The sequence below is a fragment of the Rousettus aegyptiacus genome, unplaced genomic scaffold (genome assembly GCF_014176215.1).
Source record: "Rousettus aegyptiacus isolate mRouAeg1 unplaced genomic scaffold, mRouAeg1.p scaffold_m13_p_6, whole genome shotgun sequence".
Taxonomy (NCBI): domain Eukaryota; kingdom Metazoa; phylum Chordata; class Mammalia; order Chiroptera; family Pteropodidae; genus Rousettus; species Rousettus aegyptiacus.
In genome coordinates, this window is record NW_023416309.1 from 110,564,414 (window position 1) to 110,588,938 (window position 24,525).

At 59.1% G+C, this 24,525-nt stretch overlaps 1 protein-coding gene across 4 annotated transcripts; it reads left to right on the top strand.

The window, feature by feature from the left end:
* Nucleotides 1-160: 160 nt before the first annotated feature.
* On the top strand, nt 161-18,649 carry GPRC5C (G protein-coupled receptor class C group 5 member C). Of its 4 annotated transcripts, none has more exons than XM_036222765.1 (5): nt 161-645; nt 9,368-10,450; nt 12,681-12,775; nt 14,761-14,910; nt 16,744-18,649. In XM_036222765.1, the coding sequence occupies exons 2-5, from the start codon at nt 9,400-9,402 to the stop codon at nt 16,774-16,776; spliced, it is 1,329 nt and encodes a 442-aa protein (XP_036078658.1). In that variant the 5' UTR covers nt 161-645; nt 9,368-9,399; the 3' UTR covers nt 16,777-18,649. The 4 variants fall into 4 exon arrangements, with proteins under 4 accessions (XP_036078658.1, XP_036078660.1, XP_015999073.2 ...); XM_036222767.1 differs by lacking the exon at nt 161-645 and adding an exon at nt 2,939-3,320; XM_016143587.2 differs by lacking the exon at nt 161-645 and adding an exon at nt 3,407-3,729.
* The last annotated feature ends 5,876 nt before the right edge of the window (nt 18,650-24,525 follow it).

Genomic DNA, 24,525 nt, shown 5'->3' on the forward strand with positions numbered 1-24,525 from the left:
GGGATTGATGATAAATAAACAAATGCATAATAAATAGGCCATGGGCAAACAGGGCAGGTCACATGGTTCTTCCTGGGGGGCGGGAGGAAAACTTTGCAGAGGAGGGCCGCTGGAGCCGAGCCGCGAAGCAGGGCAGAGTTCAAATTTTGGTCCGAGAAAGGGAGGTGGGAGAGAAAGGACGTTGGAAGTAGAAGGAACGGCCCAGAGGATGATGTGCCAAGGCCATTCTGATAAATAAGGAGACAGAATCCAAGGAATGTTGGAGAAGCAGCTTCTACGAGTTCGGGTTAAAAACTGTCAGGCGTTTTTTAAATGACAGGGCTGAGGCTCAGAGAGGAAGGACTAAGAAGGGAGAGGCTCGCCTCTGAGCATCTGCGAGGGCCAGGCTTGCTCGAGGAACGTTCCAGACACGGCTTCATCTGGAAGTGGAGTCAGACCGGCTTTACCGCAGAGGAGAGCGGGGCTCAGAGAGATGGCGTGACTTGCCTGAGGTCACACAGCTGGCGGGTGGCAGAGCTGCTCTGGACACCAAGGTCTTGGCCGTACCTTAGACTCTTGCAGCTCAAAGAAGGAAGAATTCCAGTGAATGAAGGTAGCTTCAGTGGCCAGCAGGAGCTCAAGCACCCAGTTACAGGAGGGAGAGAGGTAGGAGGGAGGAGGGGGGAGCCGGCCTCTCCTCTACAATTTATTAACCAGAAATCTCTCCCAACAGTGGGTGGGCAGTACGCATATGGGACCACTTCTCTAAGAGTTATTAGTTGAAAGTGACCGTTCATAAAGGCTCACGTGCCTATGGGTTGATAAACAGGGTGAAAGGCATTTGGAGGTGAAGGTGACACTGTCCTTGAAGGCTTAGAAAGCCACGGCCCGTCTCACATCTCACAGAACTTCCTTGCTGGCCGAGCCAGGCCTGCTGCGACCAGCAGCCCCCGGGGCAGCCCCCGTGGCCACCTGGCTCACCGGGTGAGGCCCTCACTATCTCCACCTCCAGTGTCCCCACCTCTCCCTGAGCACAGGCCCGGGGGAATAAAGCAGAGGGCACCAGGCATCCTGGAGACCTGGAGGCCCACTGCGCCGAGGGCCTGGCTTGGTTCGGAAGGCAGATCCTGTTCCAGAGTGAGATGGGGAGGAAAAGGAATGAGCCAACAGCTCTCAGAAGAACGCCCCACATGTCCACTGCTGCCTGCCACACTAGGCTGGCTGAGGGGTCCCAGCCTCCATGCAAACGCCTCCCAGTGGGTGGCCAGACACTGGATACCCCAACCTTCCGCCTTCCTGGCCCAGAGCAAGACTGGCCTCCTGCCAGAGGTCTCAGTAGGGTGATGGGGTTCCCAAAGCTTGAAGGCAAATTGAGACAGACCCACAGTTCAACTGTCTCCACGGCCCTCAGACTATTCCCTCCCCTCCCCCTGCCCCTCGGAATTGGCTGTCACCTACGTCCCTGAGCGACTCCCCCCAGCAAACTGACTTCAGCGTTAGTATTGGCCTCATCGTTCACGAGACCAGAAGACTTATCCATCTCATTTAGGTCCAGCCGGCTGCTCACCCTTTCATGGTGAGCGCCCAGCTGCCGGGACCTGCACACCCTCGCAGGAGGGGGCCCTGAGTCGTGGGGTGAGGGCTGCTGTTAGGGGAGGGAGTCCAAAGGCACGACTCTGCAGAAGAAACGCGTTCTTCCTCTTCACGTTTGAAAGAACTGAAACAATTCAGCCCTCGCCACGTTTCCCAGACCAGCCGGCTAAGGCAAGGCACCGACGAGGCGACAGGGTTCTAGACAACCCGGGCCCCACCGCCAGCTCCAGCCGCTCGGCAAACACTCCCGCCCTCCAGGAGTCCGAAAAGCCGGCGTGCCGGGGGAGGGGCCGGCCCGAGGTGTATCGCTCCAGCAGCTCGGGGTGATTCACGGGGTTAGACTCCCGGTGGTCAGATATTGAGGCTTGCAAACAAACCGCCGGGGAGGCGCCCCTCCCCCCACCCTGCCACCACCCCGCAGCCCGAGACCAGCTGCCTCTCCTCCTCCCTCCGCGGCCCCCGCCCCCGGGCGCTCCCGGCAGAGCAAACACGCCCCGCCACCGGCTGGCTCCGACCGCGCGCCTCTGGCGATCCCCCAGGCAACTCGGCGTCACGAGAACCAGCACCCCGGAGACCCGGCGCCTCGCCCCTCCCTCCGCGTCCCCAGGGGCCCCGGCCAGGCTCAACAACTTCTCCCTCCCCGATGCGCCGAGTCCCGCCGGGCCTACTGCGCGCGCTAACTAGGCCCCGCTGGGCGCCCGGGCCAGCGCGCCGCACCGCGCGCGGAGCCCGCAGCCCCGGGGGAAGGCGGCCGGAAAGTCTCCTGTTTACTGGGCGGGGGAGGACCCCGCCGGGATCCGCTTCCCCATTTCTGCGGTTCCCTTTCTGTTGATTCTTGGAGCCAGACGCGAAAGGGTGGCGGCAACCCGCCGATCCCCTCCTCCCCCACCCCGGGGCAGGGAGGGGTGGGGGCGTAGAGAGGTCCTGGGTCCCCGAACTTGTGGAAAAGTCCCCGGGCGGTGGGACGGGCAGGCCTCGGAGGCAGGGCCCACGCGTGCAGCAGCGAAGAGACCGCGGGGGCCGGGCTGGGCACCGTACCTCGGGGGACAGAAGCGTGAAGGCTAATTAGGACAAGTCGGAACAAGCACGGGGACGCGCGGAGGGGAGCGCGCCCTGAGTTGGGCCGACTCGGGGGCGGTCACAGGAAACCCAGGCGCGGGGCAGTCGGCCCGGGGCGACGTTTGCCCGCGCTCCCAAGTGGTTCCGGGCTCGGCCCGCCGCATTAGGGGCACCCCCAGTGGCGTTCCCACGCACGCTTGGTGGCCTGGGTGCTGGGGAAGGACCGTGCGTGCAAGAGGCGGGCACACGGTGTGCTGTGTGTCCACGTGTGCACGCTCGGGGCGGGGAGGGGGCGCCGCAGGGGTGACAAAGGCGGACTTTGTGTCTGAGGAGTGTGCCTCGCTCCAGCACGGAGCAAGGAACTGTGTGCGTCCGGCGCGTGTCCCCCGGGAGAGCCAGGACGAAGGTGACAAAGGCCAGGTGTCCTCCGCAGAGAGACGCGCCGGGGCGGCCCCCGCGCGCACGCGCTGGGACGTGCGGGGAGGAAGTGCCGGCCCGCGAGGTGCGCTGGGCTGAACCCCAAACCGCTTTCCGGAGAGAAAGCCGAGTCCAGAAAGTGAGCGCGCGTGAGTGTGCGCGCGCCCGCGTGCGGGGGCGTGGCAGCGAACAGCAACAACCCACCCGCCGGCTCCGGCACAAACTCCGATCTTCCTCCCCGGCCGGAAGGTGCGACTCGCCGGAGCCTGGAGGTGCGTCGGGGCGGGGGGCGGGGGAGGAGGGCTGGGCGGGCTTTGTTACTGTGTAAACCGATTGCACATACCTGGCGCTGCGGCCGCCCGATACGCGCCTGAATGGAGGTGATGTCACGGTGTGATGCGGGCGCCGGCCCACCCTCGCCGACAGGGGAGCCGAGCGCGGGCAGAGGCCAGTGCGAGGGCGAGCGGCGAGCGAGCTCGGCCGGCTCGGCCCCGGCCCGGGAGAGGCAGACCGCGCTCCCCTCGCCCCCGCCGGAGCTCCGCCACCCCGGGCCAGGGCTGGGCCCGGCCCCGGCCCCGCGCGCGCCCGGCTCCGAGTCCCTCCCACCTCCGCCCGCGCCCCGCCTGGGGCTGGAGTTGGCCCCAAACACGGCGCCAGCGCCTGGCGGGTGGCGCGTCCCAGGTAAGGGCTGCCGCCTTCCCTCTGCGTCCTCCCCTCGGCCTCCCGGAAGAGTCGGGCCGGGCAGGCGAGGAGTGGACGAGGGTGGAGAACCGGGGCGGGGGGCAGGACGCCGCGCCAACTCCGCTCGGTCGCAGAAACTTTCCCAGCCGGACCCTGCCGGGGACTGGGGGTGGGGGAGGCCCGGCGCGGCGCGGGGTGGGAACTCCAGCAGGGTCTCCAAGGGGTGCCGCCTCCAGCCCCGTTACCTCTCTGTGCCAGTCCGTCGTCAGTAGTGACTCTCGGGCCATCGTCCTCTCCGCTGCCGGCCACCGCAGATGGGGAGGGCAGGTTTCTGTGGTCAGAGGAAGTGGAGAGAGGGTGGCCGCCCTGCGCCTTGTGTTCGATGTTCGGGGGGAGCGTCGGCGTAGACCCCGGTGGGGGCGAGCGGAAAGGGGAGCGCTCAGAATCTTTGCGCGAAGTTTGAGATTTCAGACAATCAAAGAGCCTTTATTTCTGGCAGCGTGGCTTCTGGATCCCTACTCCCACCCCCAAATGTCTTCCTGAGCCATTTAGAAAACCAGCCTCAGAGGTCGAGTAGCGCCCCTCCATCCCCGGGCGCGCCAGTGTACACCCAGGAAAACCCAGCCTCTTAACGCCACAGTCGCGATCATAAAACGTGGGGACCAGAATATGTGGAAATAAGGTTTTATGCTCCTGGACACCCCCCCCCCCCACACACACACACATCTGTCAGCTTTAATGTGTGGATGGCGAGAAGGGGTGATATTGGGGGTAGGGGTGCATTCCAGAGTGGCATTCCAGGACAGACCCTTGGATTGGGGGCGCTGCTCCAAGTTTCAGAACGCTCAGCGTTCTGGCCCAAACGCCCACTCTCGGTGTGGAGGTCCAGGCCCGGGTTCCAGGCGCCTCCCTGCCCCCCAGCCTGAGCCCTGAGGTAGCTCCTTACAGGCACAGGCATCTGAGGTCTGAGAGGGAGGAGGTGGTTGGGAGAAGGGGAGGAGGTGGGAAGGCCGGCAGTGGGTCCATCTGTGACCGGTGGGAAGGAGGATGCTCTGGCAATCCTGGGCTAACATAGGTGCCTCAAGGGTCGTGGGACCCTCGGAGGTAACCTCTGGCTGTGGTCTGTGTCTTACCTTTGTGTCCCCGAGCCCGGGAGACTGGCCGGGGTGGTAGTGGGAAGCCCAGGGTGCTCTTTGGTGGGTGGTGGTGGTAGTTGGCTGCTCTGGAAAGAGGGGGCCCGGCTGTCCTCATCCTTGCCCGGTGAAGCCAGTCAGGGCTGGCTGGGCCTTGAACCCACCTGCACTCCTGAGGCGTCTCTGCTCCCCCAGAGAGGAAGAGGGCGGAAGGGGATTCTGAAACTGAATTGGGCTGAGTGGCTGAGCTTGGGGAAAGGCGGGTTTCAAAAGTGATTAAAATCGGTTATATCACTAATTCTAGGGAGGGGAGGCAAAAGGGCCCTTTTTTTTGTCCAGAAAACACTCTAAAGCTGGGGCTGGATGGCAGCCATGCTGTGGGGGGACCTGGTGCGGCAGGAGGGCCTTCTCCCATTCCCCTCACCCCTTGCACCGAGAATGAAGCAGGAGATGGGACTCCCAGGGCTGGGCTGGGGAGAAGTGGGCGCTGAGGCCGTTCGGTGGATGATTTTCAGCGGGGCAGAGGCTGCGGCTCATTTGCTGCCCTCAGACCTCAGGGCTGGGCAGGGGAGACAAGTGCACACACGATTCTAACGTTCAAGCCTCAGGAGAGTCAGCCTGGAGGCCCAGGGGTGCACGGGACGGAGAATCTCCAGGTAGAGCTGGGTCTATTTCATTGAAGTCCTTTCCCCTTTTACCATCTTTAAAAAGTGGCGTCAGCTACCTGGCTGAATCCGGACCCTCCTGGAGGTTAAACGCCCCTGAGCTTCCTTCCCGAAGTCTGCTGGCTCCCAGGAGTTGCTGTCCTGGGAAGTGAACAAAGAGCCCAGTTCAACCGGCCCAGTTTCCCCACCCGAGTCTGTGTGTCCTCGTCTGCCCACTGGCCCATTTACTAAGTGAGACATAGGATGGGAATAGCTTGTTTCTCCGGGCCGGTACGCTTCGGGACAGCTGGGCGAGCATGGTGCCTGGATGGGGGAGGAGGGGCGGGCTCCTGTTTCCTTCCTCGGAAGTTCGTTCCCGTGTTAGTGGCCAACAGAGGCGAGACTTGAAGGGTACGGTCCAGAACCAACAGCAAAGTGAGGAGGAAACCTGGGGGAGAGCTGCGACGCTCCCCTGGCCCAAGTGCCCGTTCTGGGGGGCACAGACGGGTATGGGTCTAAGAGCAAGGCCGAGCAAGGGGCAGTGACGTAGGTTGCAGGGGTAAATGGGCCCTGGTATGGGGGTCCAGGACAAGCCACCCCCACGTGTGCCTCTCTGGTATGCAGATCGTTTTGGGCTAAAGGTAACTTTAGCAGCAGACTTAGGAACCCCCTGCCCCCCAGCTACCTAGAAGAATTTGAATTAGCGTCCTTGCCCATAAGAGATTATCAGAAACAAAACTTTTGACCTATCTATAGGGCAGGGCAAATGTCTATTTACTAAAGGTCTGCCTTTTTTTTTTTTTTTTTTTAATCACCATCCTGCAATGACCTTTTCAGGCCCCCGAGGCACCTTACCTCATCCTTAGCTCAGAGTCTCTATCTCTGAAATTCGTATGTGAGTGGAGTCTCTGATTCCCTCATGTATGCAAGGTTCCCATACAAGTGTATGTGTGAAGTGTAGCTATTTTCTCTTGCTAATCTGATCATGTCCATTTGATTATTAGACCCTCCGGAACAACCTGGAGGGGAGAGGAGAGTTTGTCCCCCCCTACACACACTGGCTTGGTGTTTCGTAAAGACAGGCCCAGGGCCGTTACCAGATTTGACCCAATATCATGGGTGCGGCGTCTTTCCCCTCCTTAGATCTTATTTTGGTAAAAAATCACTCACATCTGCCCTTTATGGCTGGTTTACCTTTTGTCTCTATCTTTAAACAGAGGAATGTGTCTTCAACAAATCCATTGCTTGTGCTGTGTGCCAGACTCGGATCTTAAAAGCCACAACCCTGGTTCTGCCCCAATCGTGTGTGAAACAGCCCGCAGTGGCCCCCCGTTGCCTTCAGCCTAACGCCCCAAACTCTTTCCCTGTAGCATTTCTACTCCAGCATCAGCCAGCGACTCAGGTCATACTTGGCAAACTCGACAGAAAGTCCTCCCTTCTGTCATCTCTGACCCCTTCACCCGGAAGAGCTTCCTCCTTTATTCCCGTAGCACCTTTCTTTCCCCAAGAGGTAAATTCTGATATCTGGAGCTTATCTTCCTCTTGTGTAGTTTTCTCATCGACCTAGCTTGGCCCTACCTGCTGTCAGATGTGAAATACCGCCGAGTCAGGGACTGCGTTTGCTCCTCTGTGTTTTCTGAGAACAACTGGGCCTTGTCCCCCTAGGTGCACGGTCAATACTTGCAGATTGGGAATAATTTGCCTGTTCTCCACTGGGGCCTGGAAGAGGGAGGTGGGGTGAGAAGCATTTGAAGTTGGGCGGATTCCCAGAGGCTAAGTCTTGGGTGGCCATTCTCAAGAGTTCAGTTACAACAGTTCTCAACTTCAAGGTCTGGCTGCTTTACTGTGAGCCAGAGACGCGCAGATGGGGTTGAGTGCTTAGGGTCCCATGGCGTGGTACATGTGAATTACCTCCTGCATTTGTTCACTCTACCTCCTGATTGATTCATTAGCCCTTCCTAACTCCCCTTCTCTTTCCAGCACTTGTAAATAGAGTGTGGGCTTTATTGATTTATGATTACGCAGGAGTCCCCCGCAGAAGCTTCTTGAAATCACAGATACAGGGGAAATATGCTTTTTGCCTTCTCATCGGAAGTCTAGACAAATATCTCTGTCACAGTGCCAGGTATTAAGGAAAACAATAGCAAAATTCACATACAGGTGTTAATTTATGAAGCGTTAAGGGGTAATTACTGCGTAAGTTGTATAATAATCACCGTGGTGAGTATCTGAAACTAACAATATTCTGTGTCAACTGTAATTGGAAAAATAATTTAGTGAAATAAAGTTAATGGGAAAAGCAAGCTTAATTGAAAGATGAGGAAGTAGCTGAGAAGTCTGAGACACCTACAATTTTTTCGAAGGGGCAGGTGAGATATCTTAAAGGACTTTGAAAATTGTTGACCTTTTCTAAGGTCAGTTTTATTATTAGTTTTATTTTCCCTGACTTAGTAGCAATGTCTTTCCAGCCATCCATTATGGAGAAACAATTTGTATCAGTTGAGATTTAGCATTTTTGCTTGCCTATTCAAAATTAAGTAACCAGGAAAGAGGAAAATATAAGGGAACAGACTGCAAATCCCATCCTCCACCCTGCCCCCCCCAAAAAAAAAATGAGGAAGAGAGGTAATGGGGGGACTTGAATCATGCCATTCGCCTGCCAACCACGAGTGGTCTCTATCAGCCCAGCAGAGCTTGGTTGCTGTCTTTCTGGAGGGTTCCTGGGCCCAAGAGATGAGAGGGGGAGGCTGGGTTATAACTAGTCATTTGAACATATGGGGTGATTTAAATGCGAAGTACCTGCATGTCATAGAATTTTGGAATTTGCAACTTGAATTTTTAGAGCGGTTAAATTTTCTCTAAGTAAATGTAAAGCCTTTGATTGGAAAGCTCACTGAGTTGGTCTTTCTTTTCTTGACCTGCCATATTCTTTACCACCGCTTCATCCAGGAGAAATCCCGTTGGTATGGAGAGCAGGGGACCCATCAAATGAGTAGGCGGAGTAATAAGTTAGCTTCCTGGTGTGAATAGAAGACGTCTTTCTTGCTTTCTAGTGACAGCCTTTAAAGTCTTCTGTCGCAGATCCATTCCTTTGGGTTTTGCGTTGCCCTTGCCTGGTTCTTGCTTTTAAACTGTTAATGCCTCATAGGAGAATGTTTGCATTAAGTCATTAACTCCCAAGTGGGAAAACTATTTTATCCCAAGACTTCAGCACCTGAGCTAGACAACGAACTTTGGATTCCGAAGAGTGGGAAAATGCAGGGCAGAAAGGTGACGTGGTGGGGAAGACAGCTTTTCAACTGTCTTCACTCTTTCCTGGCCGCAGGTTATGCCTGTCACAAATGCTTTTAAAATACTTGTTTTTGAATGAATGATGGAATGAATGAACACGGCTGTTGCACCACGGACTTGGGCATCCCAGGGACAGAGTTTTTAGGGACATGGTATCTGGCCTCTGGAGCTCTGGAAGTCCCAGGGCAGGAGAGGAGGTGCCGAATGGGTGTGATGCTTAGGTTCGACTTGCTCATAAATTCCCTCTCGCCACCCCCCCCCACCCCCGGCTTGGGGAGTGTTAGAACCTAGATGATGGTTGGTGGAGCGATCCGAACATTCAGTGATAGCTTCTTCCTCTTCCATGACTAGAGGTAGGGATGAGGAGAAATGGGCTTCATCTCATTTGCCTCTTTGGTTAGTCGATACGCTTCCCTGGAGTTCTGTGTCAAGAAGGGTCCCAAAGTCCCGAGGGACAAGCTTATGGCCAACATGCAGTGCCTGCCCGGGTTCCGGATGGGGAAGCAGCACCTCGTATGCCAGAGTCTGACTTTGGAGGACTGATGTTGCCTTCTCTCCCTCTGTCTTTAGGGACCCAGTGGGAGCCTGGCCCGGGAGCCAGGATGGCCCTCCGCGAAGCCTTGCTGACGTGCCTGGGACTGTCCCTCTTCCTGCTCCCAGGGGCCCGGGCCCAGAACCACGCCCCACCCGGCTGCAGCCCGGACCTCAACCCCCTGTACTACAACCTGTGTGACCGCTCTGGCGCTTGGGGCATCGTCTTGGAGGCGGTGGCCGGAGCCGGTGTTGTCACCACTTTTGTCCTCACCATCATCCTTGTGGCCAGCCTCCCCTTCGTGCAGGACACCAAGAAACGGAGCCTCCTGGGGACCCAGGTGTTTTTCCTGCTGGGCACCCTGGGCCTCTTCTGCCTGGTGTTCGCCTGCGTGGTGAAGCCCGACTTCTCCACCTGCGCCTCCCGGCGGTTCCTCTTTGGGGTGCTCTTCGCCGTCTGTTTTTCCTGCCTGGTGGCCCACGCCTTCGCCCTCAACTTCCTGGCCCGGAAGAACCACGGGCCCCGGGGCTGGGTGCTCTTCTTCGTGGCTCTGCTGCTGACGCTGGTGGAGGTGATCATCAACACGGAGTGGCTGATCATCACGCTGGTCCGCAGGGGAGGCGAGGACAGCCCTCCGGGCAACGGCAGTGCCAGCAAGGCGGCCGCCTCCCCGTGCGCCATCGCCAACGCGGACTTCGTCATGGCGCTCATCTACGTCATGCTGCTGCTGCTGAGCGCCTTCACGGGGGCCTGGCCCATCCTGTGTGGCCGCTTCAAGCGCTGGCGCAAGCACGGGGTCTTTGTGCTGCTCGCCACGACCGTCTCCATCGCCATCTGGGTGGTGTGGATCGTCATGTACACCTTCGGCAACCGGCAGCACAACAGCCCCACCTGGGACGACCCCACGCTGGCCATTGCCCTCGCCGCCAATGCCTGGGCCTTTGTGCTCTTCTATGTCATCCCTGAGGTATCCCAGGTGACCAAGGCCAGCCCGGAGCAAAGCTACCAGGGGGACCTGTACCCCACCCGAGGCGTGGGCTACGAGACCATCTTGAAAGAGCAGAAGGGCCAGAGCATGTTTGTGGAGAACAAGGCGTTTTCCATGGACGAGCCAGCCTCAGGTTGGTGGCGCCGCCCCCCACCCACGCCCCTTCTTTTAGTCCGATCTAGAACGTTCTGGAGATTTATCTACTACAGCGTTCTGCCTTACAAGCCTCTACATTCCATTTCTTTTAAAAGATATTTTTTCCTCTTCCCACGTAATTCACGAATGCATTTTCGCCGCGACATGTCAAACGTTTCGGAGAAAACAAAGTTTCTCCCGGTTCCCCGATTCTACCCCATTTGTTCCTGTTCACCCCTAGAACTGGCCGCTGCTGCTGATGGCCGTTTTACCTCTGTGTGCCTCAGCGTCCTCATTTGTAAAACGGGGCGATAACGGATCCTGCTTCGTAGGGTTCAGGTGGAGATTAGTTAGTGCGCATGCCCGGCACTTGGGAGCTGCTCTCGAATTGTTAAGCTATCAGCTGTGCGTTAATACTGTTATTTTGCTGTTCTTATCATTATCCTTCCAGAACTCGTTTTTCTATTAACGTACACGTCCATAGTTATCTCTCAGAATCTTCAGTTAATTTTTTTTCCCTTTTTAACGAAAGCACTCGTGCCGTAATACTGATCTAACAAGCAGCGCCTGCCATCTAGCCGGCTCGTCCGCAGGCCCCTGCCCCGGCTCTTTGTTAATGGGACAGGCTTTCCTGGCGGAGCCCAGTATTCAGGGGTTCGGCTGGAGGCGCCCTAAGGATAGAAGAGGGAGGGAAGGTGAGTGAAGCCTTTGCAGTCTGTGCCAAGCCCCCCACGGGAGCAGCTTGGGAGACAGGAATGGGGGTGGCCATTTTTCCAGAGACTTGGCTAGACAAACTCTCAGCTGCCGAAGGAAGGAGTATTTCCTGGCATCTGCAGCCTGTGAGGACCACTAGCATTTATTGAGCACCTGCTGTGTGCCAGGCACCGTGCTTTGCTGATGTGTTTGTCTGTTGCACGGGTCTCATTCTTAGCAGGCTCGCCGCAGCCCCTCAACCCGACGCAACCCGGAAATCCAGGGGTGCAGACTCAGAGCACTGCCCCCGACCCCAGACTGCTGATCCAGATGTTTGGGGGTCTAGGACTTTACCTGCCTGATGTCAGGGGCCAGCCCTGGGTCCCCTGCCAGAGGTCAGAGTTAGAGGCAGGGAACGTTCCAGAATCAGAGAACTTTCTCCCTTTCTCTTGTACAAACTGGGATCCTCATCATCTCTGCTTTGAGGAAAGTGGTGACTCTTGTCCCGCCAGGCACTCCATCTTTGACCTGCTCCCCAGGGTGGCCCCTGGCTTGCACGGAGTCGGGTCAGTTGAATGTATAGGGACAGAGGGGGGCTTGCGGGCCGCGCTGGGAGGAGCTCGGCCGCCCCCACCGCTGCTGGTACCCCGTGCATGTTTGTCAGGCCCACGTAGTTCCCAGCCTTTGTCGTCTCAAGGCAAACACTCCTGGGGCTGTGAAGGTTTTTTCCCCCAAATGGAAAAATCAATCTGGTGACCCTGGTCCTTGGAAGAAGCCTGATATAGTTGTGGTCCCTCAAGCCGCAGGGCCGTCATCCTGCAGGAGACGGACCTCTGATGCGCCCCGGGGCCGGTCAGCCGCTCTGCTCTGATGCCCTGGGGGCCCCCAGCACAGGGGTGAGGGGCGGGGGGCGGCGGGAACCACATCGGAAACCGACCCACGAAAGTTCCTGGAGCTGAGAATAGTTCTGGAGACTTGCCCAGGGACCGCGTGAGACAGGATGTGTGGTTGGTGCCCCCCGGGGGGCTCGGGTGGTGGGTGCTAGGGAGTCAGCACTCGGCTGTGCCCCCAAAGATGTGAAGAGTCTCGGGCGGTGGGGTGTCGGCTGTTTCGCCCCAGCACTTGGCGGCTGGCTGGAGTGCGAGAGACCAGAGCTGGAGGCTGGCCATCTTGGACGGCGGCCGAAGGCCCATGCGCCCCTCGTGGCCTCTGGCCCTGGAGGGCGGAAGAGGATGTGAAGTTTGCTGACAGGAGCGTTTTTCTGAGCTGGCTGGTGGAGGGGGAGGGGGGTCTGCACTGCAGGAAAGCCCGAGGCGAAGACAAGCAGTGCATCTGAGCAAAGGGGCGCTGGCTTCCGGAGGGACCCCCATACCTACAGCCTTGCCCCCAAGCCGGCCACCCTTGGCCAGGCTCCCTCCCTAGGTGGCCTCGGCCCCTCTTGCTTCTCCCTGCCTCAACCCCGGGGCGCCTCGCTCGAGCTCTGGGAAAGGGAGCTGAGAGCCCAGCTCTGAAACTGTTCCTGTGTTTCCTTGCAGCCAAGAGGCCGGTGTCACCGTACAGTGGGTACAATGGGCAGCTGCTGACCAGCGTGTACCAGCCCACGGAGATGGCCCTGATGCACAAAGGCCCGGTACGTGGGGTCCTCAGGCCTCCGTGACCCTGCTGGGGCCACGGAGCCCAGCCTCAGTGGACGGGTAGAGAGGGTGGCGGGGCCAGTGCTGGGTGGGGCGGAGGAGGTAGGCGGAAGACGGGCGTCTCCACATGGGGCGTCGGCCTCGGGAAACCCAGCGCCCCCACTCCTGATGCCCTTTTCTGGGAGTCGATGTACCCAGTGCCTTTAGTTTTACTGCAGTGGGACCTGCCTGCCCCGTGTCATTGGGGAACAGAGGAGGGTCTCAGTGAGGTAGGTAGGTGTCATTCTTTGTGGGAGGACCAAGTGCCAGGTCTGGGTAGGCATTTACTCTTCAGTCACAGCTGTCCCAAGAGGGCCTTGGCTCCCTGCCCCTGCCAGCAGAGAGCGGCTCTGGACCTCACAGCTCCCCCGGGCTCTGGGAAACAGATGCTCCGTTAACCAGGGGAGGGTGTGGGAACGGGAGGGCGGTGGGTTAGATCCACTCACTCCATATATGTCCCTCCCTCCTCCCCGGCTGGCAGGCTCTGGGGAGAGAGGGCTGTGACCTGCCTTGGCAGGATCCTGGGAACAGGATGCAGGGAGGTCAGCAGGGTGGCCTTCTCATCCCCCTCCTCCCGTGAGCCCCTAAGGCAGCGTGAAGCCAATGTCTGTGAAACTTCCAACCCCAGCCCTTCCGGCACCCTGAACCTGAACTTGAACCTGCCAGCGGCTGGTCGCAGGGAGCCGGGATGGGCAAAGGAGTCTTTGAAACATGAGCAGAGTCCACCATTCCCCCAGCCACTCGGGGCGCCCCACCGTCGTTACCCCTCACTCACCGGGATGGGGTGCGAAGGACGCTGGATTAAGGGGTACGTTATCAGCGGTTCTCAAAACGCCATCCTCAGACGTTCAGGATTACCGTCACCTGGGGTCCGAACGATGCAGATCGGTGGGGCCGGTGGCGTGATGGAGGCCCACGGTCAGCATCTCTCGCGTGACATCGTCTTACTGATTAGAGTCTGCTGTGATGGGTGTGACCACCTGCAAAAAAACCCGACAATGCCATAGATCGGGGCTCCCTCCCCACCCAAGCTGTTAAACATTTACCCATCACCCCCGACTAGGGGTGGGTGCAGCTTAACAAATAGTCCCAGAGACTCATGCGCACCACCTGGGTTTGAGAATGCCTGGCCAGGGGGAGGGGGAGTTGGGGACCCCTGGGTCTGTAGGACAGAAGGTGGCTTGGGGCCCTGGAGCTGCAGGGGTTGATGGCAGCTTTCCTCAGGATAAGGCAGATGGGGCCAGGAGTTCACCTCCCCGAGAGGGTGGGAGCTGGGACGGGGGCCTCGGGATCTTCTGCACCCCACAACCTTCCTCACTCCGCAGCCACGTCTCCCCCACACGAGAACGGGATTGCTGCAGCTCTAACGCACTTCCAGGAAGAGAATTTGGGTTTTAAGTCTTTAAAACTTATAATCCTCAAACCCAGAACCATTTGGGTTTTAAGTCGCAAATTGGGCGGACCGGCCAGCCTCCTGGATAAGTGTGGGCATGTCCAGGGCCAGGCACACAGGCCGCTACTGCGGGTCTTGTGGTGCCTAGGTGTCTTGGAGGAAGGGAGCTTGGGGGCTCGGGACAGATGACAGCTCAGTGTGGCTCCCCTTCTATTGGACTCCAAGCCCTGAGGAGCGGGAGGGGGCTGGAGAAGAGGCTCCATCTGAAAAGGCCAGCCTGGGAGTGAAGCCGCAGGAAGGGCCTCATTTGCATGCCCAGAGGTCTGGCCCTCTGCTGGGTGAGATAAGGGGCTTGAGGTCAGAGGTCAGCCCCTCCATTTCCAGAGGTGGCTGTCATCCATCCCAGCCGGACACTGGGGCCTGGCTGGGGCAGGGGAGGGGTGAGGGGGGGGTGGAAGGGGGAGCTGGCAGGCCTAGCCCTGCAGGAAGCAGTGTGTGTGCATCCGCCCTGGCGGAACCTGCCGTGAGACCGCCTGTTCGTTCTTCCAGTCCGAAGGAGCTTACGACGTCATCCTCCCACGGGCCACCGCCAACAGCCAGGTGATGGGCAGTGCCAACTCGACCCTGCGGGCTGAAGACATCTACGCAGCCCAGAGCCACCAGGCGCCCACCCCGCCAAAAGATGACAAGAATTCTCAGGTCTTTAGAAACCCCTACGTGTGGGACTGAGTGGGCACCAGGAGGCGGCGGGCAGATGTGGGGGGGGGCCCTCGGGACCTGGCCCAGGCGACGGGCTGCTCCCGTGCCCCCTCGCCTGCTGAGAGCGGCTTTGCACCTCGGCTGCGAAGCCTTCTCTGTCGGCCCGTGTTCGGGCGGGTGTCCGGCTGCCCCCCATCCACTCCTCAGTGTTTGTGGAGTCGGGGAACCAACCCCTGCTTCGTGCCAGGGTCACCTGCAGTGGTCATGCTCCAGCCTGATAGTGTTCTCCTTGGGGTGCCTTGTCAGCGCCTACGTCCTCCGGAGTCTTTGGAGAGGGATTCCCGAAACCTCGAGATGTCTCGCAGGCGCATTCTGTCTTGGGTCCTGCTCCTCTGTGAGGAACAGCGTGCCTAATAAACACGTTTCTGCTTTATTAACTTCCTCTGGGCATGTCGTTTCTGAGCCGGGCTTCTGGGTTCCGAGGATCAGCTCCTTCTTGGCCTGTGGGTGGTCCCTTCCTCCTCCTCCTCCCTCTGTATCCTTCTGTGCGGTGCTGTGGCTGACCTTTTACCCTGCGACGGAGTCTTCCACTGAGGCTCTGCGTCCCTGTCGTGTGTGATCGGGATACGCTTCTGGTCCGGCTCCTGTCTAGGGCCTAGTCCAGAGACTGAGCTTGTTTGAAACCAGGAAGCTTTCCTCTGGGACCCTCTCCACCGGCCATCCGTGGGGACAGTAGGACAGGCAGGCCGGCCGGCTGGCAGTTCAGCAAAGGGCGAGTGTTAAGCTGGGCTAACCTCAACCCTTCTCAGTGGGAAGGGTGGTTAAGATCCTTCAGGGCAGGGATCCCCAAACCCCAGGGCCGTGGACCAGTACCCATCCATGGCCTGTTAGGAACCGGGCCGCACGGCCGGAGAGGAGTGGCGGGCGAGCAAGAGAAGCTCCTTCTGCATCTGCAGCCGCTCCCCAGCGCCAGCATCACCGCCTCAGCGCCACCTCAGATCCTCGGGCATGAGATTCTCAAAGGAGCGCTGGTCCCTGGTGCCACAAAGGTTGGGGACCGCTGCTTTAGGGGACGAGGTGGCCGATCACTCTGCTGCTCTGAGGTCACTTTATGACACGGGTTTACAAAAGCAGAAAGGATCGGGCCAGGTTCTGGTTGGTTTCACTCCTGGGTGGGGATTAAAGCGCCCCTTTGCTCAGGGTAAAGCCTTTCCATATTAGGTCATGGTCATCCTCCTGGCTGCCCCAAAAGGTGGACAGGGCAGTATTCTCCCACCCAGATTCCAGAATCTCAGAACCGTGCCATTTTTTAGTGTTAGGTGGGTCCTTGGGTAAAGTTAGGGGTGTCGTTTTGCCACCCCCTCTTTCGGGTCAGCAAACTGGCCCAGAGAGCCCACAGAGCCTTTAGAAGTGGCCACACCAAGACCAGCCGGGTTTTTTTCGAGACCCTGACTTCCAGTGGCCCTGGGACAGCCAGCGGGCCCCAGTGGCCTGGGCACGGATGAGCAGCAGTATCCTCCTGACCCTCGGACACTGGCTCGAGGCTTTGTGACAGGGCAGCCAAGCCCACCCCTCCCAAGCTTGGGAATACTTCTGCCCCTTTGACCAGAAGCTGTTCTCTGACACCGGTTGTAGGACAGAGATGTTTCTGTTGGAAGGGAAAGGTTGCTGGGAGAAAAAAAAAAAAAAAAAATCAAACTTGGCCCAGACCTTTCCTTCTGCGTCAGAGTGCAACCCCCCTGGGGGAATCCAACACTTGTTTTAGTATGGACTAGAACTTGGGCCCTGAGCGGTAGGGTCCTCTTTGACTCTTGTTCTTTCTGGTTACTTTAGGCTCAGTCCCCACAAAATAAAACGAGATGGTAGACACCCCGGTCCCTGGAAAGCACGTCGTCCTGATGTCCAGGCTGGGCAGGCCCCAGCACCTTTCCCGTCCTTGTCATTGGAGTCGGGAGGGCCCGGAGGCCACCGACCCGGAGCAGTGGACCGAGTGGGGGGCCCTGTGAAATCCCGAAGCGCGTGGCTGGGGCTCGAGGGCCGCCCCTTCCTGCCCTGCTCGGCCCGGCCCGGCCCCCAAGTGACTGAGGCTACAAGGAGCTGTCTGCGTCCCAGCCTGCCTGCCTCCGTCCCCCGCGGCCCACCTTCCCCGTCACAGCCCCTGTGTCCTCATGCTGTGGCTTTCCAGGTGGCCATCCTCAGATGCCCGTGTCGTCACCTCTGTGCGGTGTCCAGCGTCAGCTCGCCCTGCTCTGTGCCTACGTGAATCAAGGCGAATCTCCTCCAGGAGTCCGGAGCCACGCTGTGGCGGAAGGTGGCCCTTGCCCTTCTCCCCTGGGCCTTCCGCCGCCACCTGGACTGTGGAAGGCCACCGAGCTGGGGCAGAGCTCGTTTGAGGCCCCGACAGACACTACTCCTCGGGTCTGGGATCTGAGTTCCTTTGCGCCTTGACCGCCTGCCTTCCCCACCTTCGATGAACTGGGTCCCATCGAGACCCACGGTGGGGCTTGGGGCTGCCTTCTCAGGGACCAGTTGAGAGTCCGGGACCACGCGGACTGGGGTCTAGGCCTCTTCCAGGACTGACCTGTGGGACTTGGGGAGGCCCCTTAGATAAGCGGCATCCAGGACTGAGCATCGTGTCATTTCCGGATGGACAGATGGATAGGCTTCTACCTCACCTGGGGCACCTCGATGTGCTGGCACTGCTCTGCTCCCCCAGGCCATGCTCCCAGAGGGTCTTGACGGCCACCCAGGGGAGCCGGGGACATCCGCGGGATTTGCATGCTGCTGGCACCGAGGACGGAGGTGTGCACAGCTCCAGACTTGTGGGGACATCTGCAGATTTGTCTCCCCGGCTTTGCTCTGCCCGCTGGGACCAGACAGAGCTGGCTCGTCTGAGGGGGGCCTCCCCAGGTGTGGCCCTGGAGCTCGGTTCTCAGCCCAGCATCACCGTCACCTCTGGGTGCCAAGGTGAGGGCGAGACAAGGGTGGCGGAGGTGAGCTGGGTTATGCCCAGCCTCGCCCTGTAGTCCCGCAGCTCCAGCGCTGCCCTTGTGCCCCCGACAGCCTGTGCCTTTGTCACTGGAGTATTTCTCCAGAGCTGAATGGGTGCATGGGCCTTGCGGAGGGGGGAAGGGCTGTGCGCTCGCGGGTGACAGCCCCCCCCCCCACTGTTTACCACCTGTCGTCCTGGGTTGCTCGGTTCCCTCCGATGGAAGGGAGGGGCGCTCTGTGCACCTCAGACTTCTCTCGATCCAGGTTAGTGGCCCCAAGATCCCTTACGGTGAATAAAGGCAGGTGCCCCTGCTTTTCAAGGTGCGAGTCCCACGGGAGTCCTCGCAGCGCCCAGTGGGCCCAGGAGCAGCCTGAGTGAACGTGGGCTCGTTCACAGTCCAGTCTTCGGGGGGCCCGTGGGTGAGGCTGGGGGAGGGGCAGGCTGGCCCGGGTTTCGATGCACCCCTCAGCCCTGCCTCAGGCCCTGGCCAGGTCGAGAGGGTAGACAAGTGCCCCAGCTGTATCGCAAACAAGCCGTGAATGGAGGAAAAGCAGGATAGGCCGGGACGTGTGGCAGGCGACACCCGGGTACGTTTCACAGCCACTCTGCAGAGCCATTGCTCAAGGCAGAGACGTTTGGACTTGGCGACCTTTTTCTCCGTTTGTGAGGAATACCTACCACAGAATCCCTGTGTGTTCGTTAAGAATCGTTCTGAGCTTTATTAAGAATATGTATTTTTAATGCTTACTCCTTGGCCTTCTAGGTAACCTTTTTCTTGGATGGGGTTTATTCTAGGAGGGGAAACCAGGTCTCCTAAACCAGCCGAGCCCCAGAGCAGTGCCCCTCCCCCCTCCCCCCACACACAAGGCTTGGGGGCAAGCTGGGGGCGGGCAGGGGGCAGGGGACAGCCCTTACAGTCCTGTTTGCTGCCCGGCATGTTGGCGGCACCGTTGGGCGAAATGCTGGGCTCGTGGGAAGACGTGCTGGGGCCAGGGGATGGCCAGTACCCCCCTGGGGCAGGCGGACCTCCAAGTGCCACACCCAGCATTTGGTTTACACGTGTGGCTGCCACACTGCCCATTCAGGGCCCCTCTCGGCTCATATGCGAACAAGAAACGGGTTAAGTGATTCGCTCATGGTCACGCAGCTAGTGAGACTCTGTCAGCTCTCCAACCCATTCTCACCAAGCCTAGAACTCTCCTTAGCCCCAGGGCAGGGCCTCTGTGGTCAGGCGAGGTGCTGGTGACCAGACTTTGTTTCCTGTCTGCTGTGTGAGTGCATCTGGGCTTTCCTGGAAGCTGCAGCCCCTACTCGGCAGCAGCCCATGAATTATTGAGCATCTGCACCAGCCCCGTAATGCTCTGACCTCATCCTCCGGCTCAGGGTGCGGCTCTGACCTTGATCTTGAAAGGATGCTGGGGCGGTGGGTTCCTCTGCGGGGTGCGGGTGATTGAGGGAGGGGACACCACTACCCTCTGGGGGACGTGGGCGCCAGACACCAGCTGCCCTGGTAGCAGGAGGCAGGTCTGCAGAGGGGGGAGCATGACCCGGAAGTCAGCAGCCACGGGGTCTCAGCTCTGTGACCTTGCGCAGCTCTCCTGACCAGTCCTCCATTTCCTCATCTGTGAAATGGGGGTGCTAGCACCCCGAGTCCATATTTAGTGTTCTATCCCCTCAAGGTCACTCCTGAAAGTCACGGCCAAGGCAGAGCGTCCAGGAGCTAGCTGCTGTGTGCTCCCTGAGCAGACGGGCTGGCCTCCCAGGCCAGCTCTCACCGGTTTCCTGCTCTCTGGAGCTGTCACATCCTCCCTTTCCTCAGCTGTCCCTCATGAATCAGGTCTCCAGAGCGGGTGACAGGGCAGATTGCCGGGATTGGAGGAGGATGCTAAGAAGAGGGACGGCCCCTTGGCAGTGCCTTGAGTGGTAGGGATTAACAGGTTAGGGTCCCCTGGGGCACCGGAAGTCAAGAAACCAAGTTGAGCTACCATCGAACTGCTTTTGGTCAGCAAATGCTGACCGAGTGCCCACTCTGGCTACATGGAGATGAGCAAGAGCTGGTCCCTGACCGCTAGGGCTCACAGCCTAGCTCCTCTGCCGGGTCAGGCCCCAGGGCTGGAGTGGGAGTGGCGATGGTGGGCGCCGGCTCCCACCCGTGCCAGCATTAGGCTGGCAGACCCCGTTTCTGGCAGGCACTCCTTCCCAAGTGCCACCTTTGCCGTCAACTCCTCTGGTGGGACCTGGTTCCTCCCAGCTCTGTGAAAGGGACTTCAAGCTTCCAGCTCCGCCTAAGCCCTGGAGATGGGGCCCCTAGTAGTTGGGAAAGACCGCGAACCACAGGGCTGTTCTGCGGGACCCCAAAGCGCAGGGCTCCCCAGCGGTCTGACTCAAGGTCTGGAGCCCAGCTGGGCGGACGCAGGGCCACAGGCTGGCTGTGCGTGGGACGGGCGCAGGGGCCCGGTGGGCACGCGGCCGGGGCCCAGGCCTCTCCGCTGGCTTCTCCAGGCGTCTCCGAGCCGGGGAGGCGGCGGGGCGGGGCGCCCTCTGCTGACCCGGCCGCCCGGAGCGGGCGCACAAAGGCGACAGCTCCTCCTTCGCCGTACGGAGGCACCAGAAGGCTTCATGGTTCTTTGACTCGAGCGTCCCAGCCGCGGCCCTGCCCCGAGCGGGTGCGGGGAGGGCGCAGACCCCCGAATCCTTTTGGCTGCCCCCGTAGACACCCCTCTCCTCCGCAAGCACCTGGGGTGGCGGCAGGTGGGGGCGGGGTCCCAGCCTCAGGCGCTCGGACGTCACTCTCCTGCGAGGGCCTGCCCCCGACCCCAGCCAACCCGAGGCCGCCTCCTGCTCCTCACCCCCAAGCCCCGCCCAACACCCCCGCAACTGGATCCCTGCCACCCCCTGAGCCGCCGGGGACCGGCTGTCCGGTGCGGTCGCCGGCCGCCGTGGGGCACGCCGTGCTCCCCACTCCCGCCGGGGGAAGGCGGGTCGCAGTGCCCGCACCTCGCCCCCAAGACCCGAGACCCAGTCCTTCCACTCGGCCTCCCCTCCCGGGTTGCAGTCGTTTGTGACCTTTTTTCTGAAAGCCCCCGGACCTACAGCGTTCGTCGCTGCCTGTGTGGGCGCAGCACATAGCAGGTCGCAGTTCCCAAGAGGGCGAATCTCCCGGGAGGCCCGCTGGGCTCATTACGTTAGCGGGGTGGGTGCCATGGGGCCCAGCGCCCCGGGAGCCCCACTGCTCCGGCCTCTCAGCCTCGCACCGTTCACTTTGGGGCAGGATCATTCTTTGTGGGGTGAGGGACTGTCCTGTGCATTTTAAGCAGCATCCTGGCCTCAGCCTGCAGGACGCCAGCAGGAGCACCACCCTCCTAGCTGTGACAACCAAAAACGTCCCCAGACACTGCCCGGTGTCTCCCCGGGGGCAAACTCTCCTGGTTGAGAACCATCCGGGTGGGTGCTGAGCCAGCCCACACGGGGCCCTGGGTCTGGAGCCGAAGCGTCCACCAGCCCAGGAGTCTGGGAGGGTATTTCTGGGCTCCCCGCTTCATGCTGGTTCGCAGACATCTCTCAGTTCAGCTTGGGGACTGTGACCCTTAGCCTGACAGCACTGGGCAGCATGTGACCCGCCAGCCCCGTGTATTAACACCTCCTCAGCTCCTGCCCTGATGTGGGCCCTGGGACAGGGGATGGAGGAGACTCGGGTGTTTCCTTGTCTCTAGCAGTCTGAGTAGTTGGGGCACCAGAAAGAGCCCCGCATGGTGTGTCTGTCCATCAGGCAGCCCTGGGGTTCAGGAGAGAAGCTGGGGGACGGGGCACAGCGGACTGTCACCAGCTGAGGCCGTCAGGACTGAGGGGCACGTCAGCAGGGGCTCAGCCGTGCACCCCAGTCCTCGGAGTTGCCCAGACATGGCAGGGCTCAGCCACTGTTGTCTCTTTCAATTGGAAAGGCAAAGGTCAGTAACCTCTTACACACACACACACACACACAAATGCACACATGCACATACACACACAGAGATAAGGAGTGAGGGAGGGAGGTCTTGGAGAAGGACAGAAAACAAATCAGTTTCAGATGAGGAAGATTCCCTGCAGTCCCTGAATTAGGCCGGTGTCGGGGGATGGTCATCGCAGCCTGTGCAGGGCACAGAACGAGTTGGGGGCAGGATATTGGTGGCGCCAGCCTCCCCACTCCCTCCCCACTCCCTCCCCCACTCCCTCCCCACTCCCTCCCCCGCTCCCTCCCCCACTCCCTCCCCCACTCCACATGCAAAGTAGAAGTTTCAAAAGGATCCACTCCCACACTTCCAGGGAAGTTTTTAATAGTCCCCCTCCCCCCACAGTGATATTGTATTTGCATCAAGAGTCAAAAGAAACAAGTCACAAGTTACAGTGGAGGGGGTGGGTCACTGGGACCTGGCAGATAAGGACAGGAAGAATTACTTTTTTTCCTCTCTGCCTTCTTTCCTTCCTTTCTTCCTTCCTCCCTTCCTCCCTCCCTCCCTCCCTCCCTCTCTTCCTCTCTTTCTTTCCTCCTCCATGAAAATAAACTATATATTTTTGAAAAATTGATCTGAAAGAAAGAAACAAAGTCCCGAAGTTCACTCAAGCAGCTCCACAACCTTCACACGGCGGCGGTCCTCGGCCATACTGCTTTGTCCCTCCCCCTCCTCCTCCTCCTCCTCCTCAGAGGCAGACAGGTGGCTTGCGCCCTGCCTAGTGTTCCCAGTGCATTCTCCCATGGGGGGGATTTGGGGGGAGGATGAGGATGGGGAGCCTGGGGAAGGCAGAGTGTGTTCCTTGCCCGTGGGTGTGTGAGACGCCCATGCCCACCTCCACCCTGACCTTGTCAAATCGCCATTTTAAGAAGATCGAATTAGATTGACACTCATGGAACAGATTGGTCATTTGCAATTTCTCTATGTGTGTAGCTCATTATTATAAAACATGGCATGTCCCGCAAGGCAGACAATACAGACATGGGAATAGCATTTGGCTCATTAATTCGTTCATTCATCAGTTCATCAATATTTATTAAAGACTGTTTCCTGCCATTATTCTAATTGACGTCAATTCTCACACTGACCTCTCTCCTAGCACCCAAGTCTATCATACAATTCTAGCCCCTCCAATCTGTGAACTCCATCTCTCACCCCCAATCAATTCAGACGTCTCTGGGAGGAGCCACCTCCCTACCATCTGTGTGAATTCTACAGCCGCTTTACCATGTCAATAAGGTGTTGTTAGACAGGTTGCCAGGACAAAGCCACCCCCTGTGTGTGCATGTGTCCAAGGACCCATGTTGGGAGATAATGTCTTAGATTGGAAAGTGAAGTCGAAGGGGACAAGCCTGACCCCGGATGGAGAGCCTCTTGGTCATAACCATGCAGGTCAAAAGGGGAGTTTCTGAGTCACTGCAAGGTTCATTCTCCACTGGGACGAGTGAGTGGGGACCTGGTGTATTCGTTGGCTAGGGCTGCCCGACAAAGGGGCCCTAATGCTCCTCATGACTGAGGAGGCTCCACTTGAGGTCAGGCCAGAAATCTTTCTGAAATTTTCAAGGGCTCTGTCTATCCTCCCAAAATTCTGGGCAGAGATCAAGTGAGATGAGTCGGGGAGGAGGTGGAGGGGGGAGCAGGGTGCGGGCAGGGCTGGGGCCACTTGTCTGCACCGTTTCCTGTCCCATAAAGGGAAGAGGCCCTCTTTCACCCAGGCCACTGGGATTTTTGCCTTGATCTCAGTACCACTTCTACCTTTTAAGGTAATGCTCTGTTTTCCCGTCTTTGTTTTTACATGTTTCCCACTAAACCACAAAGTTCTGGAAAGGAAAGTTGTTTTATTTTTAATCTTTATGTCTTCATCCTTGGGTCCAGGGCTTGGCACAACGCAGGCAAATATTGGTCAAATAAACAAATAAATGGTGCCTGGGCATAGAGTGCCCCCTGGTGGAGATAGAGAGTATGGCAGTGTCTTAGATCTTGATTCCAACAGTCAGCTTGGAGGGAGGTGCCTGGGCCCTCTTGTCCTGCCCAGCTGGTGGAAGTGCGAGGTCACGTGGGGCTGGGGTAGGCATAGGGAGTCCTTGGACAAAGTCTAGTGGGAAGGGGCGTGCTGAGCCTTTGAAAGATGTGGCTCTCCTAGGATAAGAGCCATCCCAAGCAGAAAGAACAGGAAGGGAATCTGAGCGGGCATGCAGGAGAGTGAGGGCTGGGATTCAGAGCCGGGCAGCGAGGCCCGGAGCCCACGCTCACGATCACTGTCCGCGGTCGGTCGTCCATTTCGTCATTTTCAGAGCCAGCGTCATTGGTCTGACCCTGTAGAAGGCTTGGGGCCTGGACACCAGGTCCCACAGCATCGGCTTTGTCCCCCTGTCGAGTACCCCTGGAGGAGCCCCTCCTTTCTCTGGGGAGAACTTTGTCCAGGGGTTAGAGAGCGGGGCCCCTGCTGATCTCTGCGCTTCCTCCACGGCCCCCCGGGCGTGTCCAGGGCTGTCTGAAGCCTCCTGTCTGCCTCCTGCGGCCACCTCACCCTCCCTGTTCCCCTGTGGCTAAAACACAAGGTCAGAAAGGAGTCCCTCTCAGCAGGGAGCCTTGGGTTGGTGCCAGCTCCAGCCCAGGGCCTTCTTGTGAAGA